The sequence below is a fragment of the Melospiza georgiana genome, chromosome 2 (genome assembly GCF_028018845.1).
Source record: "Melospiza georgiana isolate bMelGeo1 chromosome 2, bMelGeo1.pri, whole genome shotgun sequence".
Taxonomy (NCBI): Eukaryota; Metazoa; Chordata; class Aves; order Passeriformes; family Passerellidae; genus Melospiza; species Melospiza georgiana.
The window spans coordinates 17,063,327-17,080,633 of record NC_080431.1 but is presented as its reverse complement, the minus strand read 5'-3'; the positions used below and the strand labels follow the sequence as shown (position 1 = coordinate 17,080,633).

The window sequence follows — 17,307 nt, the reverse complement described above, 5'->3', positions numbered from 1 at the left end:
GAAGGATAACACAAATTTAACACTGAAATCTGACAGCACTTGGAAAAACTATTTGTAAGTGAAGCACATCACTTCTTGGCATGGGTGGAATAGCTTGCACAGCATATACAAAGAACCAGACATTTAAATGAAGGCCAGCTGCACTGAGAGGACTGGCAGCATACTCCAAACAGTTCTATTCCAACTGCAAACACACCACACACCCCCTGCTATAATGGGAGACACGAGGAGGAAGAGTGCAAAGTTTACTACTTTAATTCATCATTCATTAAACATTTTCTTACTTCTCTTCTATAACAGTCTGACCATTACTTTTAGTTTCTTCTACAATAATTTTTTCTTCTTCTGGAAGCAGAACTTGAGGAGCTGATTCTTTACGGGAACCTGTTGTAAAAATAAATTACAAAGTGAGCAACTCACAAATATCCCTGAGGCATTTTAAAGATTATTCTTTCATTCACCGCATGATACACGCCCATGACCAAGGTATACCACTTTCCATTTCCCCCTTCCCTCTACACATGAGTTACTAGCACATTTTTTACTTTTGAAACAACAAAAGGTTGTGTGACACCCCTACCCCACTGGTGACGTAACTCCCGAGTCACTGACGGGGATGTTACACTGTTCAAGGAACAGTGCACTATTCAACCATCAGTAAAAGCTGTGCAAATTCCCCACTGCAGACTGAGAAAGACATAGCTGTGTTTAAATAACAGCTTTAAGTGTCAAGGACAGATTCTGATCTCACACTGATACAAATCCAAGATATAATTCTGCTCTAAACCCACGACTCTGTCAGTACGGAGCAGAAGAGTGGTATCAAATGACACAGCAATTAAAGAAAAATAAGTAAAAACTGTTTTCCCCAAAACACTGTAAGCATCCCACTTTGTGTGTGCACACATATACATGCAAACACTGTTACAGAGAACCTTTTAGTCCTACAATACATTCCTACCAAATGACACACACTCTTTGTATTTAATATGTGTTTTAAAAAGCACTTCATGGTTTGATGATAAAAACTCAAACATTCCAACATCTTCAGAACTTTTTCCACATATTACAATTTATAACACCAAGACAAAACATATAGATCATAAAAATGTAGTTCTGACTAGAAGAGCTACAACTCAGAAATGTGCATCCACCCATAATTCTATAAACATTATTCAATTGGGCTGCAACAAATTACAAAGTTTTTTTTAAGAAGGTCTATAAATAAATTGGTGTCTAAGCATTTGTTCAGAATTCAAACACTGCAGATAAAGCACTGAAGTTCTTACATTTTTTAATTAAGACATTGGTTTTAACAAACAAGGTACACCTGTCACAAATTCACTGTAGTGAACTTCCATTAACCAGGAATTTCTCAAGTCTCATACAGTTGAAACTGATAATTTGGTACTACAGAGCACTTGCCTGCCCAGAGAAATCAGTTGCTGAACAGTTGCTTTGTGCTAGCAGCACTTTTCTTTTAAGGTTCATGGTAAAATACAAAATATAAACAAATAAGCAAAAATGTTAAATAAATCACAATCACTGCAAAATATTAACTTCCCAAACAGCTGCAGTCTTGAGTTCTGAACAGTGAGCTTGTAGGGATCCTATCTTAGCTGCACATGTTTAGCTATTTAAATTATTTTAGCAAACAATGACAAATGTCTTTAATGCAGAAAAAAGTTTCCTTAAGCTTACAGTAAAGATCTAATGTATCAGTAATGTGATTGTCAAAATTATATAGACTAAAGAGAACAGCAGATTTGAGAAAGAATCTTGTCCTCAAAAGCTGTAAATTCTTCTTACAGAGCGAAGAAATCTTTTAAGGGTTAATACACTTCCACTTATTTTCCAGGAGGAACAACCTATAAAACAAACACATCCAAATTCTGTAGGGAGCTCAAGGACACTTCCCTGTGTGTGCTGTCAGTCTCTGTAAAAAGCTCTCTTATGTTTATTTCAGTTAATTGCTTACTGCTCTGCTTTATTAGCCTGGCAGCTAACACAGAACTGAATTAAATGTTGTATTAGGAATGAGTTGGCAGCAGCTGCTACCAGATCACTGCATTTTGGGTCTCTGTACTGATGTGGAGCACACCTCAGCCCAGCACAGGCCAAGGGGACACTGACCAAGGGGAGAGAACTGGCACAGGTTTCTCACCCGTGACTCCATCACCCAAATGGAGCACACGTTTTTCCCTTTGTACAGAGCTGCATCCAGCTGCCAGCCTGGGCAGGGCAATGGGTCCTTGCAAAGCACAAATAGCAGAGAGGAGACAGCTTGACAACAACAATGTGCCAGCTGTTCAGTTATACACACACATGCATGTGAAGCAGATGTTACAGCAGCACATCCTGATGGAAGTACAGCAGAGCACAGCACACAACACTGCACAGACACATAAAACACTTCACCAACATTATTATACACAAGGAGACCTCAGGCTACACAAACACACCCAATGGAACACTGCTGCTGCCAACACTGACCTTCCTGTGCCACAGGACACACTGTGGAACACAAGTTCCACACCTGCCTTCACTGCTCCAATACCCTTGGTCATACAAACCCTTATTTGTATGTCAGAACTCTTGCTGCTCTTATGGCTCATACTTTTGTAAAAACCCCCACACTTTCTTTCCCTGATCATGGTTTGGGTTTTGTGAGCTTTGGAGGGTTTTTCTTTATTGTAGATTTTTTTTCCTAAACCCCACAAGCACATGCTGAGTATCAAACGTACAAACACACAACACATTAATCCTGCCACAAAGGACCTAGTCATCAAATGAGTACATGCACAGTAACATCAGACATGAGGTGTCAAGTTCTAAAGGCAAAAAAATGCTATTTCTGAATAATGCTTTTCTGCATCATTTATGCCAGGAGCTTTTTTTTTTTTTTGGAAGTAACTTCAATCTGGAAGTAACTTCAAGCAGAGTCATCACTGTCACTCAGCAATACCCCCTAAATTCCACCTTGTACCATCATGAAGTTCTTCAGGCCTACCCCCTACACAAGCATTTCCCTCTACAAAAGCTACAGCTTTAGACATGAAGAGAGGGTTGTGTTACAGTACAGTGGGCATTTCCCACTGAATTAATACTGACAGGACAGTCTGGGAAGTTCGTACAGCTCAGATAATCCTGAACACCTTTGAGACATACTCCACATTTTCATGAAATAGGGTGGAAGAATCAAGTTACTTAAGTTTGCCATATCTGCTATTCCTCAATTCTAAGCACCCAAGTTTGACACTGAATTTCATTACAAGACACTATTCCAAGTCAAAAAGGCCAAATGACTGTATTTAAATTGACCTCAACTGCCCAATTCAACATGAGACAACATAACCACAAGTTACTAGTCAGTTAGTTTGTAGGGGTTTTTCACGTGAGGATTTGTTGTTGTTTTGGACTAGTTTGGGTTTGGGGGTTGGTTTGTTTAATTTTTTTTGTTTTTTAAAGATGGACACCCTGCACCCCAAGCTACACAAAACAGGGTTTCATTTGATTTGGGTTTTTTTTTTTTTGGAGGGGGTAGGTATTGAAGGAAGTAAGGAGAGGAGAAACTATGTTTGACAAACCCAAACCATTATTTCAAGATTAGCAAGCAAATACCAAGGCCAAGTAAGTTGCCATAACTTCTCGATAGGAAACTCTTAAAACCAGGGTCTTGGAAGAATGACCCCACTGTTCAGAAGTTTGTTGAGTAATTAAAGCAAATAACTGACCACTACAATCATGAGTCAATTAAGTTTCCATAAATTAAATTCCATGACAAAAAATAAAGCTATCTATTCAATATCAATACTTCTCAGCACTAGAGTGGAGAATAAAGAACTACAATGCTTTTTGACAAAACCATACCCTCAATTACAGGTTTAGCAAATTTAGCCTCCAAAGTAAAGCCAGCAACAACACAGCCCACCTGACAATAAGAGCAGGGCTACAGGCCTTGGCAATACCCCCTACATAACGTGGTAGAACAGGTGAAATACAAGAACAGGCCTGTGAGGAACAGCCCCCTGCTTTTGGTTTTCAGTGTCTGATCCCCTTTCCAGCTAAATCAATCAGTCCAAAACAAGCAAGCAGTTCTGAGCATTTCTATAAATAAGGAAAGCTGGAACCTGTTTGGGTATTTCCATGATTGAAAGACTTCATAACAAAAGTTCAGTTTACACCTGCCTAAAACAGGGAGAGTGTTACTGGAGTATGGTCTTAACACCAAACCAGGAAGGGACTACAGCAGAGACTGAATGTCACAGAGGTTCTCACTGATGTCTGTTTGCAATCCTAACTCAGAGCCTCAGCCTTTCATTCACTCTCCCCCTAAAGGAGCATGACATCTTACAAAATGGTTGACACAGAGTCAACCCCCCTGCCATGGGCAGAGACACCTTCCCCTAGACCAGGCTGCCCAAAACCCCATCCAAACAGGCCTGAGCACTCCCAGGGATGGGGCATTCACAATTTCTCTGGGCACCATGCAATTTTTATACAGCACCATCCTGGCTCCTGACAGAAGCCAGGCTTCAGAAAAAGAGCTGTAAACAGCCTGGTCCTTTGTTTTGAATCATTTAGCAGACAAATATGAAGGCAGTTTAGAATTTTGGCAGGAGGGAAGTAAGAAAAGAGTGATGAAATTCAGAAACCTTTCTGCTTTAACTGGATATTAAATCTCTGCCTATGTCCAAAGACCATGTCTGTCAGGAAACATTTAAGCAAAGAGAAAAATGGGGGTGGTTGTTCACATTATCTGCTAAAGCAGCTAATTTCAGGGCATCAGTTAAAAGACAGCTCTCCCCAGTCAACCAAGAACAGCTTCCTCCAGCTGGTGAAAGGGAGGAGAAGGCTCATAGAAGACTATGAGTGTCCTAATTTAAGGTGTGGAAGTGAGATGAGTGGGCATGGTGGTAATTTCAAGAAGTGCACAGCATTATCTGAGGCCATGAGCAAAGGCTCTGTTGCACAGCTTTTAAGTACTGCTGTTTTCTTCACTGCTTCATACCTTTCCTGTGATTAGGAGAGGTAAGTAGGGGAACAAGGCAGGGATAAAGGCCAAAAGTTTGAAACGGTACTTGTGAATATACAATTCTGTTTTTCACCAACTTCACAAGCTAAGAAGCTCTCAGAAACTGAATTTACTTGAGTTTCAATGACAGGAGTGTGACTTGCCACTGAAAACAAGTTTGTGCATACAGAACTGTTTAGATCTACCATTAACACTGGCATGTACAGACACGTACATTTCCTAGTGAAGCAAATGTTAGACAAAAAAATTACTTGTCATTTTTAAATATTCAGTGTGTCACTGCATTTGCTATATTAAATATGTTAAAGCAGATGAGCAGACCTGACAAATTAACCTTCTCTTTCTTAATAAATTTTTCATGAGGTCCTAATACAAACAATTCTAAAAATGCTCCTCCCTAGATTCTGCATGTGTTGAGATTTAAAAATTGGAAAAATCTGTGCTACAGATCTGTCAAAATCAAAAGGGTATCCTTTACTCTCTTTGTAAAGAAAACACAAATCAGAAGTCAAATATCAGCTAAAATTTAGTTCACTGTGTAACATACACCATAGTTTTCAAATTCTTGGGAATTATAAAAAAGGTTTGGGCATGAAGTTGTTTTGTCTTTTTTTAACTAATAGAGATCACAAACAGGAATAAAACCCCACATGACTCAGATGACTGATTCAGGCAATTTACAGCAATATGCTTAGATGAGTATAATGGAAACAATCAAGGTGGACCAAAGTACAACTTCATATGTAAGCGTTACTCATGTAAGAACAGAATGGTTTGAGAAGACAGATACACCATCTGAAGACATGGGAGATCCCTGAGACAACATTTGCAAAGAGCTTCTCCACTAAACTGCCTGTATTTCACTAACCAATGCAAAAACTTCCAAGCCCATGGCTGCAGGACTAGAGCTGCTACAATCATAGCAAAACAAAGTTATGACCTTTTAATAGAGAGGGGCGGTTATTAAATTTGTTCTGATGTAAACATTTTAGCACATATATTACCTTACTGATTTGTTTAAATTCACTCATATGTATGCAACTTTTAAGCAGAAACACTACAAATAACTCTTGCTTTTAAAATAAAAATGTTGTCATATTAAATCATGAAAACACAAAAATGTTGTCATATTAAATCATGAAACCACATTATATACACCCTTAGTATATTAATAACATTTCTTTCTGGCAATAGGACCTGCAGAAGTAGATTTTAGACTGTTCCAACAATTCAGCCCATGCTTCTACTGAGAATATACCAACAAAAAAAGACCCCACAAAAAAAACCAACAACAAAAAACCGCACACCAAAAAAAACCAACCAACCAAACAAAAAAAAAAAAGAAACAAAAACTAAAAGGACCAAAATAAACTCAATTTAACAGGAGAGGAAGGCAACAGAAAAACAATCTATAGATGGCAATGTCTCTGAAATTATTTTTACAAAAAAGGGGATATAGAAGAATACATACTTCCCATTACACTGAATTTCCTGTAGATGCGAACAACATTAAACAAAGATTACACACTTATGTCAAAAAAGGTTTTTCACGTCAGCATTTGATTCCTCTGGGAAGAAGGGAGGAAGAGAAAGCAGGCATAGGGAGAAGAGGATGTGTTAAGTTACAAGTTCTGATGTCCTTTCCCCCTGTGTAATAATTAAATATTAAAGTCACAGTCTAGCAAATGCAAAATTTATTTCAACTGTACATAACAGATGTCCTTTTCATATAAAACAAAACACTTAATTGATATATGCAACCACAAACAATATGCATTACTGTACAGTACAATGAAACATTCAGATATACATCCATTTTGCATTTTCCAAAGGCAGTCACCTACTAAAGATGGCTTCTCTCATTCACAAATGAAGTGCACAATATATATTACTCTTTCTATGTTTTACGTCACTATGTACACATTACTGTGTTTTGGCAAGATTATGCAAAACACCCAATCAATACTGGCTGGCTTCAGCTTATGGTAAGTACTAATTGATATGGGAACACTGCATAAGCCATGAGAAGAGGGCCTGACAATGGCTTGAACCTACCTTCCAATTCAGGTTCTCCATCCTTCCAGTGTATTTGTAACTGTACACATACAATTTACAGAATTGCATAAACATAAGGTACTGTTATTACCATGACTAAAGTTCCACAAAAATAGAAACACTGAACCTTTGGACTGAATACCATCATTTCCACATTTATCCTTTTTTTGTTTCAAACATTTTGAATTAATACTTCTGATCAGTTCACAATAGTTTACAGCCTGTAACATTGAAGATGTAGAATGGTTTTAAATGTGCTGTGATGTTAATATGAGAGTACACAATATGAGAGATCCTAATTATGATAGTACCTAATGACATAAATGCTACAATAATTAAAGGTGGTAAACTGTCAAAGCTTTGGTGCATAAAAAGTCAAAATCTTCAGATCTGGATAACAAAACTTTCTGTGTGATAAGTAAGTTCAAGTGCAACAACTGTATTACAAACTCATATTTACACTACATAACATGAAACAGACATAAAAGAATTATCATTTATCCAGTGCAGAAAACATTATTCAACTAGAACACCACATCATAAGAAACAGGGCAAAAAACAATCCGTACTTTCCATATATGTTAAAAAAACAAAACAAAAAAACTGACTGAAAAGAAGAAAGGAGTGAAGTGGGTTACAAATGTGCTGTGAAATGATATGGAGCAGATATACTTATCTCATTTCTCTAAGCAAGACTCCTCCATTTGCAAAAGGTTCAACATACACAAGTTCCTGGTCATTAGATTAATATATGACCAGCAGTAAAATGCACCCCTGAAAACCCTCCTTGGTAAACACTACTGCTTTTGTTAGTCACATTACAGAATGCCAGCAACAGTGAGAGAGGATAAAGCAGGGGATCAAACAAGACTGAAGGCAAACTGAAGACATGAAATGCCTTGAAACATCTTCTCCACATTGACCACGTTCTGGAATCATGCATGCCTAGCAATTGCCACTTTCTGATCATGTGACCTGCAGAGAGGTATTGATTACCTTTTAAACAGTGTGATCAAGTTGCCAGGCTGCAGGTAAATTTCATCACAATTACTCTGAACTTGTTCATAGAGAAGTACCTGAACACTGGATAGCATGCTTCTGTGAAAAGTGATAAGGGTGTTGCACTTGGGAGCTCTGGCAAAACTGAGAACTGTTTCTGTCCTTTCATCACTTTCACCACACTTTTCCCTAATGCTTACAAAGATTTGGAAAACATGCCATTTTTGTTTTGATGCCAATTACTTTAACAACAAGTCAGAGCACACACACACAGTTCACCCCAGCAGTGCCCCAGGTGCAGGTTTGAGACCTTCAGCTGTGCACAGCATGTCACAGTTCTCTGAAAAAGCCAACGTGACTGTAAGTGAAGAGCTGCTGCTGAAAACAAACCTGCTTATGAGAGAAGTTACAAGACACAATAAAATCTGTCACAGACATGCTCCAAACAGTACAACCCAAAAGCCAAGCATTCTATTATTCAGAACTTCAAGCAAGCCAATTTGATCACAGTTGTACCTAGAGTTTCAGATGCTGAACACTGGAGCCTCCATCAGGGGAATCATTTTCCTCTCGTCTTTTCAAGAAGAATGGTCAATTGAGAGTTGACAGTTGGGTATTTTAACAGGCAAGTAAACATCTAAACCCTGCTTTCTGCCACACTACTGCACACAGTATAGTGACAGTATGACCACAGGTAACATGAGAGTACCAAAACACTGCATGTAATGAGCATGGACTGCCAGGTTTTCATGACAATTGCTGGACTGGGGTGGGGAAAGAGCAGCAAGGTCCTTCATATAAACGTTTTAAGCAATGAGCAAAAGACAGCAGTATAAAACCAGAAATTTTTATGGATTAGCAAATGCTCTTCCAAACAAACAGGCCAGATATGTGAGTATCTGAATGATTTTACAGCTCTTGTACTGCTTATTCTTAAGCTGCATTTCACTTACTCTACCAGCTATGTATTTTGTTAATAATACGTAGAAAATCCAACCACTACCACTAAGGTATTTCCATATAGCTGGCACTCAGCTCTCAAACCAGTATGGCTTCAGTACAAAATATAAAAATGTGCTTATCCAAAATAAAAACAAAACAAAGGACCTGTTACTACACTGACCAAGTCAAAAGAAAAAAAAGACCATTCAGAGCTACAAATTAACATCTGTCAGTTTAAAAAACCCTCAAGAAGTATCATCCTTAACAGGATATACACTTTTTAGAATGACTTTTTTGTACGTGTACTGAATTGACAATAGAGCCTTCCACCAGGTATAACTGAAGTTTCAGGAGCTCCCTCAGAAGTTGTTAAAATATCACATTAAAGAGACAAGGAACAGCAAGAAAACATCTAAGAAAAGCAGGCTGTGATACAACAAGCATTTGTTAAGAAAAAGCTCAGAAGTGCATTAGTTCTGGTGAGAGATATATGAGCAACAGCTCTTACGAGATGTAGACCCCATTCTGTAACTATGGGCTGTCCATATACTGTCATAGTCAGAGTCTTCTGAGAGGTCTGAAGGCTCCAAACGAGAAAGGCTACTGCGACGACCCAAGGAGTCTAGACTTGATTGGTCATCATCAGCCAAGACGTGATTATGCATCAGGTCAGTGCCTTGCCATGCTAAGGATGTATAGGTGAAATGAAATGGTGGATGTGGATAGGCAGAGGTGGGATGAGGAGGAGAACGTAAGGAATAGCCACAACCAAACACATGAAATAAAAGCAAAAAGGTGATGGGAAGAGAAGGAAAAGAGAAAATATTGTTAAAAAGGCACCAAAGTTGGTTTTTTCTTTTTTTTTTTTCAAATTTGTTTGGGGTTTAGGTATAAATTACACTCAGCACATAATGTTTGAACGGTTACAATACAATTTTGAAGTGGTTTTTAAGTTTCTAGGCAGTCTCAGTTGAGAATTTTGAGTAACAAAATATTGTTTGAAAGTAGAATTTTTGAAGAGGAAGTCAGGTTCTTTTGAAATACAGAGTCAGTTCTGGTCTGGGGAGGATTTGACTGGGCACAGAGCAGTAAACAAACACAGTAAGCCAGCATGATCCAGCACCAATGTGAAAAGCAACAGCCCCTTCCCCATCACGTATCTGTACCTCATCCTTTCCCTCCCTTGCAATGACACAGTCTTTTGTACAGCTGCTTCATGAGCCAGGTCAGGAAACAGCTTCAGATGAAAAAATCTTTTGCAGGGTTAGTTTTTTCAAGCAGGTAATTTTCCCACCAGCTCACAACACAGCCAACAGAAGCGCTTGTGTCACCACTGTGAAGAGGAAAATGAAGGGGGAAAAAAGAAAAGCAAAGGTTCTCATGCAGAGCAGGGCTGCTGATTACTAAATCAGCAGCAACACCTTGCACCCATTGAAGGAGACTGTAAAAGCACATTTTTTTCTGTGCCCATACCCCTTGTTATTTGTTAAACCACATGGCAAATTAACTCACAGAAAAACATGGCCAAGAGTCTAACAGTGGCACAGCCTAGCCCATTCTGACCCCTCACACACCTCTTCCTACATGCCTGAGTCCATCCCCCCCAGTTAAATATTTTTAGATTTCTAGGGTCATTGGTCAAACATAGTAAGGACAGGTTTTTCAATTTTTCAAGGCCTGGCAATATCCAAGGATTGAAGCCATCTAAGTGGCCCTGTTATAAGCCCTGTTATATGATATTGCAGAGGATTTTAAGTCTTCATTTGAAGCAGAAATGCAAAATAAGCTCAGTGTACAAAAAGCACGAGAAAGTCAGACTCTGCTCTTTCATTTCCATCTACATACCCAAATTAAATCCCACCTTTTCCCACCTAAAAAAACTGATAAAAAGCTGCTTTGCTACCTCTAATACCACACCTTACCAGTTTGCACTGATGCCATAGCTCTGCTGTACTGACACTGCCAAAAGCAGCAGATTAAGGTGCAGTAGGGGAATTACCCAGTGAGTGCTGTCAGGGACAGGCAGAATATTAAGAATGGAGTATGTAAAAACCAGCATACCTCACAGATGAGAGGCAACTCTCTCATTCTATTATTCTACACTGACTACTGCTCCAACAGAAGCAATTTCAGCTTTATAGGTTCTTCCCCCATTTCCAATTCCAGTTTACAAATGGACCTTCTGAAACCTAGTCTTGGGTGACAACACTATGCTTTCCAAACAGCAGCTGTGTGCCTAATCAATAAAAATTGTTTCTTGCTGCAATTAAGAGCAAATAAAAGAGCTGACTTCTGATGTATGCAATGATACCCACAGCACTATGTATATTTCTTAAATATACATAGACAGGAAAAATAGGCAAGCAAAAAAAAAATCATATCCACTTCATATCTGCACACACACACTACTGTGCAAGTGCAAATGTTTTCCCAACCATTTCTTGTCACGTTATCCTTGGAAATAACAGAACACAGTTGAGGTGTTTAAACAGCAATCATCTCATTTGATTTTGTTTGGAACAACAGCATATCTTCAGAACTTTGAACTCATTCATTCCCTTTATCCAATTAAACAGACTACTGTAATGACTGTAGGACTATAAAGAGATTAGTATTTAAAAAACAGTAGTAGTAGCTGATTTCATGATCTTGGAGATCTACAGTTCATTAAGACCCAAAGATTAAAATTAGGGCTTTTGTTGTTATTTGAGAAGTTTTTACAGTCTAATATAATTACCATATTCCCATAGTAAGTTACATAGGAATACAAAGTAGCTGTATTTTTTTTTCAAGGTGGCAATAGCAAATAAACGTGTATTAGGAAAATTCAATAACTAAGTCTGCAATTGTGTTTCAAGACTTCAACTGTCAGCACGAAGTGCTTTTGCTTGGAAGCAAAACAGGCCTAGAGCACTGTAGGCAGCAGTAAGAGTGATTAATATTGCAAAATTTAAACATCTTTAGTGGACAAGAAGTTATGATGTTCAGCCTTCTAGTTCCAGCAAAACCAGCCAAGTACCTCAAATTCATTATACTGTGTTCCAAGGATCTCCAAATTAAATTTGTATTCAACAGTGCAAAAAGGAACAAAGGCAACAGCATTTTCTCCTTCCTTGTGTAAATGGAACACATGCTGGTGGACTCCCCTGCTTTGAGCAATGTTTTACTTACAATACAGAGGAACTCCACATGGCAACCTTGATTTGGATTAAATGAAGTAGGACCCCAGAGGCACGTTACAGGCTTTCAATATGCTAGGTATTGATCTGAGAAACTAAAAATGGCTTTAAGCAACACACATCTGAGAACAATTTCTCCTGAAATTATGAGACGGGATTAAAATTTGTAGTTAATACTGAAAACAACTAGTGACAATAAAATTAAAGAAGTTTTTATCGGCCTAGGTTACTTTTCCATGGACAAAGCCTTTGCTGAACAGAAGACAACAAAAATACAGTCCTCCAAAATTACAATGACTTCATCATTCCTCCTACTTACCAGCTTCTTGAAATTTATCCAAAAGTATACTGATTAGCTGTTATATTCAGTTCAGACATCTCTTATTCATTGGTAAAGCTTTAGTAAAATTTTAAACCATGACAAGTAGCTACATTTAGGTTTTTGTTGTTTTTGATTGTTTCAAAATACTGAAAAAAATTATAGCCTCTAACCACGGTCCTTGGCATCCAATACATAAACACCTGACATTGATGTTAAACCAGAAACAGGTTATTATTATTTGCAGGTCCAACTTACTATTTGCAAAGGCCTGAGAATATACAGAATTCTCTTTTGCAATCTATTTTATTGATGTTTTAGCTAGAACGTACTGAAATAGGTAGAAATGGCTAACTTACTTGAATTTAATGTCTGACGTGTTTTGGCACTTGTGCAATATGCTTCAATGACTTTAAGAATTTGAGCATCTTCTTCTAAAGCAGCTGTACCTAGAATCAATGGGAAAAAAAGAATTTTAAACATGGGCATGTTTCTTAATATAGAAAAGCCTTTGTAAATAAGTACAGTTCAGTTGAGTCCAAAGTTCAGCCTAATCAACCATTGAAAATTGTTTTAATCATACCATTTTAAAAATCAAACTTCAATGAACAAAAGTAACAGTCTAAAAAGACAAATACTATTATAAAATGCTTAGAAATAACTCAATTCAGAGTAACCACCCACACATTCAAGTAATTTTCTGAGCATCTGATATTGTACAGAATGTGTTTTGAAGTGTGAGGACTCTCATTCTAATCCAGTCATTTTACTGAAAAACCCCTGTATATTGAAGTTTTTATATAAACATACAATTCAATATCCATACTATTCCATTATTTTAATCAAATGATCAAGGAACAGAATACTAATTCACATAAAACATCTTGAAAACTTTTTGCATCTCTGTGTGTATATATATATGTGTGTGTTTGTGTATATATATATATATATATATATATATATATATAAAATCATATTTACCCCCCTAACAGCACACAACTGAAAACAGAACTCATAATTAACAGCATAACTTCAGTGCAGCATGGAGAAGGGAACATGCTGCTATCATGTACATATATCTGTGAAAAGTGACAACTCTAAACTAGTCAGACTTCAACAGAAATAGCACTACTGAACAAATTTAACTATTCAAGCTTAACATGGCAACATTTTCCAAAAGGTAAAGCTCACAGTGAATCTCATTGGGTGACTCAGTAAAAATAGTGTCAAATTGTTCGCTGACAATAGAGTGAACCTCTACCTCTACCATTATTAGTTTAGATTAAAGCAGAAGTCTACATGCAATAAAAGTCAATTTGTTGTTTTAAAAGCATTTTTCCTCTTTTCCCCTGTGAAATAACTAGGTTTGAAGATTTCCTGCTTCATGAATCTGAGGAGCCTTCAACATCAAAATGCAGTTGGATTCTCTGCCAGCCAATGCATCCTGTTGGGTTTTGTGATTTATTATCACCAGAACAAAGCCAACTTTCCAAACATTTGTTGGGACAAGCTAGCTACTGCAGAAATTATCTTGACCCAATATAATTTTCCTACAGCTTAAGAGATGCAAGAACTCTAAAGTATGGGTTATCCCTCTTTCAAGGCAGGAAAAATAATTGGATTTTGTAGTTACAATGCAGCACCATATAATTACAGTAGCAGGGCAAATACTAGACTTCTGAAATAGCATTTTGAGGGCAGTCAGTTGAAACATCTCAGTTCTTTTGTCTGTTGAAATGCTAATTTGACACAGCAGTTCTCAAAACATAGCCCATAAATCCTCTGGATTCCTGACAAGAGAAGTAACAAAACCCAGACCTCTTTACCAATGCTTTAAGTTTGACAGAAATAGGAAACTTTTATAGTTCCACAAAAAAAAGTTGAGAAAGTTGAAGAAACACTAACAGAATCTTCTAATTACTGATTCGGAAAGATGAATACCAAGAATATGTAAGAAACACACCAAAAAACACCTTTCAATAAAAGTTATCAAATCAGGAGTAGAACAGTGTATTTGCAAGCTACAGACTCCTCCTTTCTCCCAAGTAAAAATCCTAAACTCTTCCCATTGTGTTCTTTAACAATTGCTAAACCTGCAAGTTGACAGCTTCTTCATCATCATTACAACTACTGAATCTCCATTCTCCAGCATCTGAAATGATACTGTAATACAGTACTTTCATTTTTCCTAAACAAATACCTTGCTGTAAGGATAAAACATCCTGAACTACAACATCCACTTGCTCATCCGTGAACAGAGAATCATTCTACTCATTACCTTAACCTTTGCCACATGACATTCACAGAACATTCAGAAGGACTAACACCTCAGACAAACCAAGAGCACCCTGAGGAAAAGCTCTTTCTCTCCAGCTCTATATAAGCCTGTGAGAGACAACTGCCACAATAACACTCTTCCTGCACTGAACACTCATGGCACAGACTCTTAAATATAAGTCCATGAGAAAAAGACTCAGAGAAGCAAAGGCTACAGCAAAAATCTCTCCAATAAAACACCCTTTTATTGATACAAGTAATCTGATTATTCATCCACACACATTTCTATGGAAGAATTACAGCAACACTGACAAGTAAGTAAATACTGTGCTTGCTTGATAACATTAATGCTCCCTCCACTTCAAATTATCCCAACATCCAGATTTTGACCTCTCTCTTTCTGTACATTACTAAGTCTCTCTCAGATCAGCATTTTTCTTCAGACTTCAGGCAGCCTAAACAGCCGTAATTTATTTAGTTACAGATATTATTCACAGGAGACAAGAGAAGACTGTTGGATCATAGGAGTAGTGATTATGGAAGCAACTTGTCTTCAAATCAGCACCAATAACCAGCTTTCCAACACCCAGGACAGCAGAAGCTCCTACCAAGACCAACTAAAGAACATAGCTACAAAGTATTCTGCAAGAGTGGTTCAGCATCTTCACCTTGTTGCTCACAGTACTAAAAGACATGTTTAGCTCACTGAACTTCACCTGGCTCTCTAGTGAACCTCCCTTCCTTCTGTAACAAACAGAAATAGGCACTTCACACGTAGACACCCACTGCAGCAACCAGTAAAGCTCTACAGATGCCATCACAGCAGAAGGTGACTAGAAGAAACCATCCCTGGACACACCTACCCTCTCCCCTGACATGAGAGAGGAAACCAGGTGACTTGCTTACACTGTACACCTAACTCTTACAGAAATTAAACTGATGCTAATTCCAGTCTTTGTGTTATGCAGATATTTGCTCAAGTCTCTCTTACTTTTTCTCAGTGCAAACTCTTCATCCGACGGCTTCCTCTCTGGCTTGCGTTTGGGAAGCAGCTTTTTCATGGTTTTAGGGCTTTTACTGAGATCCTGTACAGGAAAAATAAAAAGTAGACCTTCTAGACAGTATTTCAAAAATTTAACTTCTAAGATGCATGCAGGAATTACTATCTAAAAACCTTTTAACAGCACCAAAATTCAGTTGACTAATATTTTTTGCCATGTTCAATTTGCTTGAATGGCTGATTTCCTCTCTACCCTTCCTCCAACTATATACACAGCCAAATATTTCATCTGTTCTATTAAGAGAAATACACATAAAACCTGCTGCAAAGGCATTCAGCCTGTTTGGGAGCTAGAGTGAAGAGAAGAGGCAGGAATATTTCCTGAACAGTTGAAGAAACAACCCATTTCACTTGTCTACTGGGAAGCAAGTAAAAGAGGGACCTAACAAGGAAGCTGGGCAGGTCCTACACTCTTCAAAGCCCAAATCTGTAAAAGTCTAGGTCTATTTTTACAGAGGTCTACAGGAAAAAAAAAAAAACAAAACCAACATAACAAACAAACAAAACCCACAAACAAACAGCAAACCCAGCAGCATTTCTGCTCAAAATGTGGTCATGGTAATTTACAGAAATAATACTAAGTTTCATGAACAAAAGGAAGATTCTGATCTACCCTTTACCTTAAGGATGCAATACATGTTCTGTGGAAACACAGAACAAGAAAGCAAAAAGGTGACAGAGCAGGACCTACCAAAGTTGATCAAGACAAGTTTTGGATGTTATTATAGGCTAAACAGTATAAGGATTATTGAAATTTTAATACATTGGAGAATTTAGTGGCTTACACATGAAAGCATAGAAGGATTTCAAGTTAAATTACAAAATATGCATATAGTACAGCCAAACAGAAGAATCTCTTACAGCAGCAAAGTTTCAATACAAATCGTGCACTGCAGATCAACTCTCACTTATTTCCTTTTGTTTACGAGATTTACAGAATTAAAGGAAAGTCACATACACACAGCCACCACAAAAATTTAAAACTTCCCACTGCAGGCCTGCCACTCTGTGCTGTTCCTGGCTGCTGGCCCTCACTCACCTCTTTGTAGCAGAGAGCAGCTGAAGGGCGCAGCGGAGGGGCCGGCCGCAGGCAGCTCAGGCTCCACGGCTTGGGCGTTTTGGGAGGTTCCAGGGGCCCCCAGTTGATTGTGGTGTGTGGGGTCCCATGATGGGAGGGATGAGGGAGAGTGTGGTAGGCAGGAGTCAGTGGGATTGGCTTGCTGTCTGAATGCTTGCTGGAGGGAGTCACTGGGTGGGAAGGAAGCTGTCAAACATGATGGGAAAGGAAAGGAGGCATATTATCATAATGGAGACATGGTGTCATCAAGGACTGGTGAAATAATCCCATTTGCTATAGAATTCTTGTTTATTACAGCTAGCCTTCAAAAAATTTTACACTAAATTATTTTTTGGAAAAAAGAAGCTGAATTTTTTTTCATTG

General features: G+C 38.0%; 1 protein-coding gene across 5 annotated transcripts in view; it reads right to left on the bottom strand.

Annotated features, from left to right (window-relative positions):
• ARHGEF7 (Rho guanine nucleotide exchange factor 7) overlaps positions 1 to 17,307 on the bottom strand; it is a 116,346-nt gene that overhangs the window by 6,622 nt on the left and 92,417 nt on the right. For 4 of the 5 annotated variants that reach the window (XM_058019136.1, XM_058019134.1, XM_058019137.1 and 1 more), the window contains 5 exons: positions 16,906 to 17,130; positions 15,798 to 15,891; positions 12,889 to 12,978; positions 9,540 to 9,716; positions 285 to 384 (listed from right to left, as the gene is read on the bottom strand). In XM_058019136.1, the coding sequence (XP_057875119.1) occupies positions 285 to 384; positions 9,540 to 9,716; positions 12,889 to 12,978; positions 15,798 to 15,891; positions 16,906 to 17,130 (686 nt within the window). The remainder of the gene's footprint in view (positions 1 to 284; positions 385 to 9,539; positions 9,717 to 12,888; positions 12,979 to 15,797; positions 15,892 to 16,905; positions 17,131 to 17,307) is intronic. The other variant, XM_058019135.1, reaches the window with a different exon arrangement.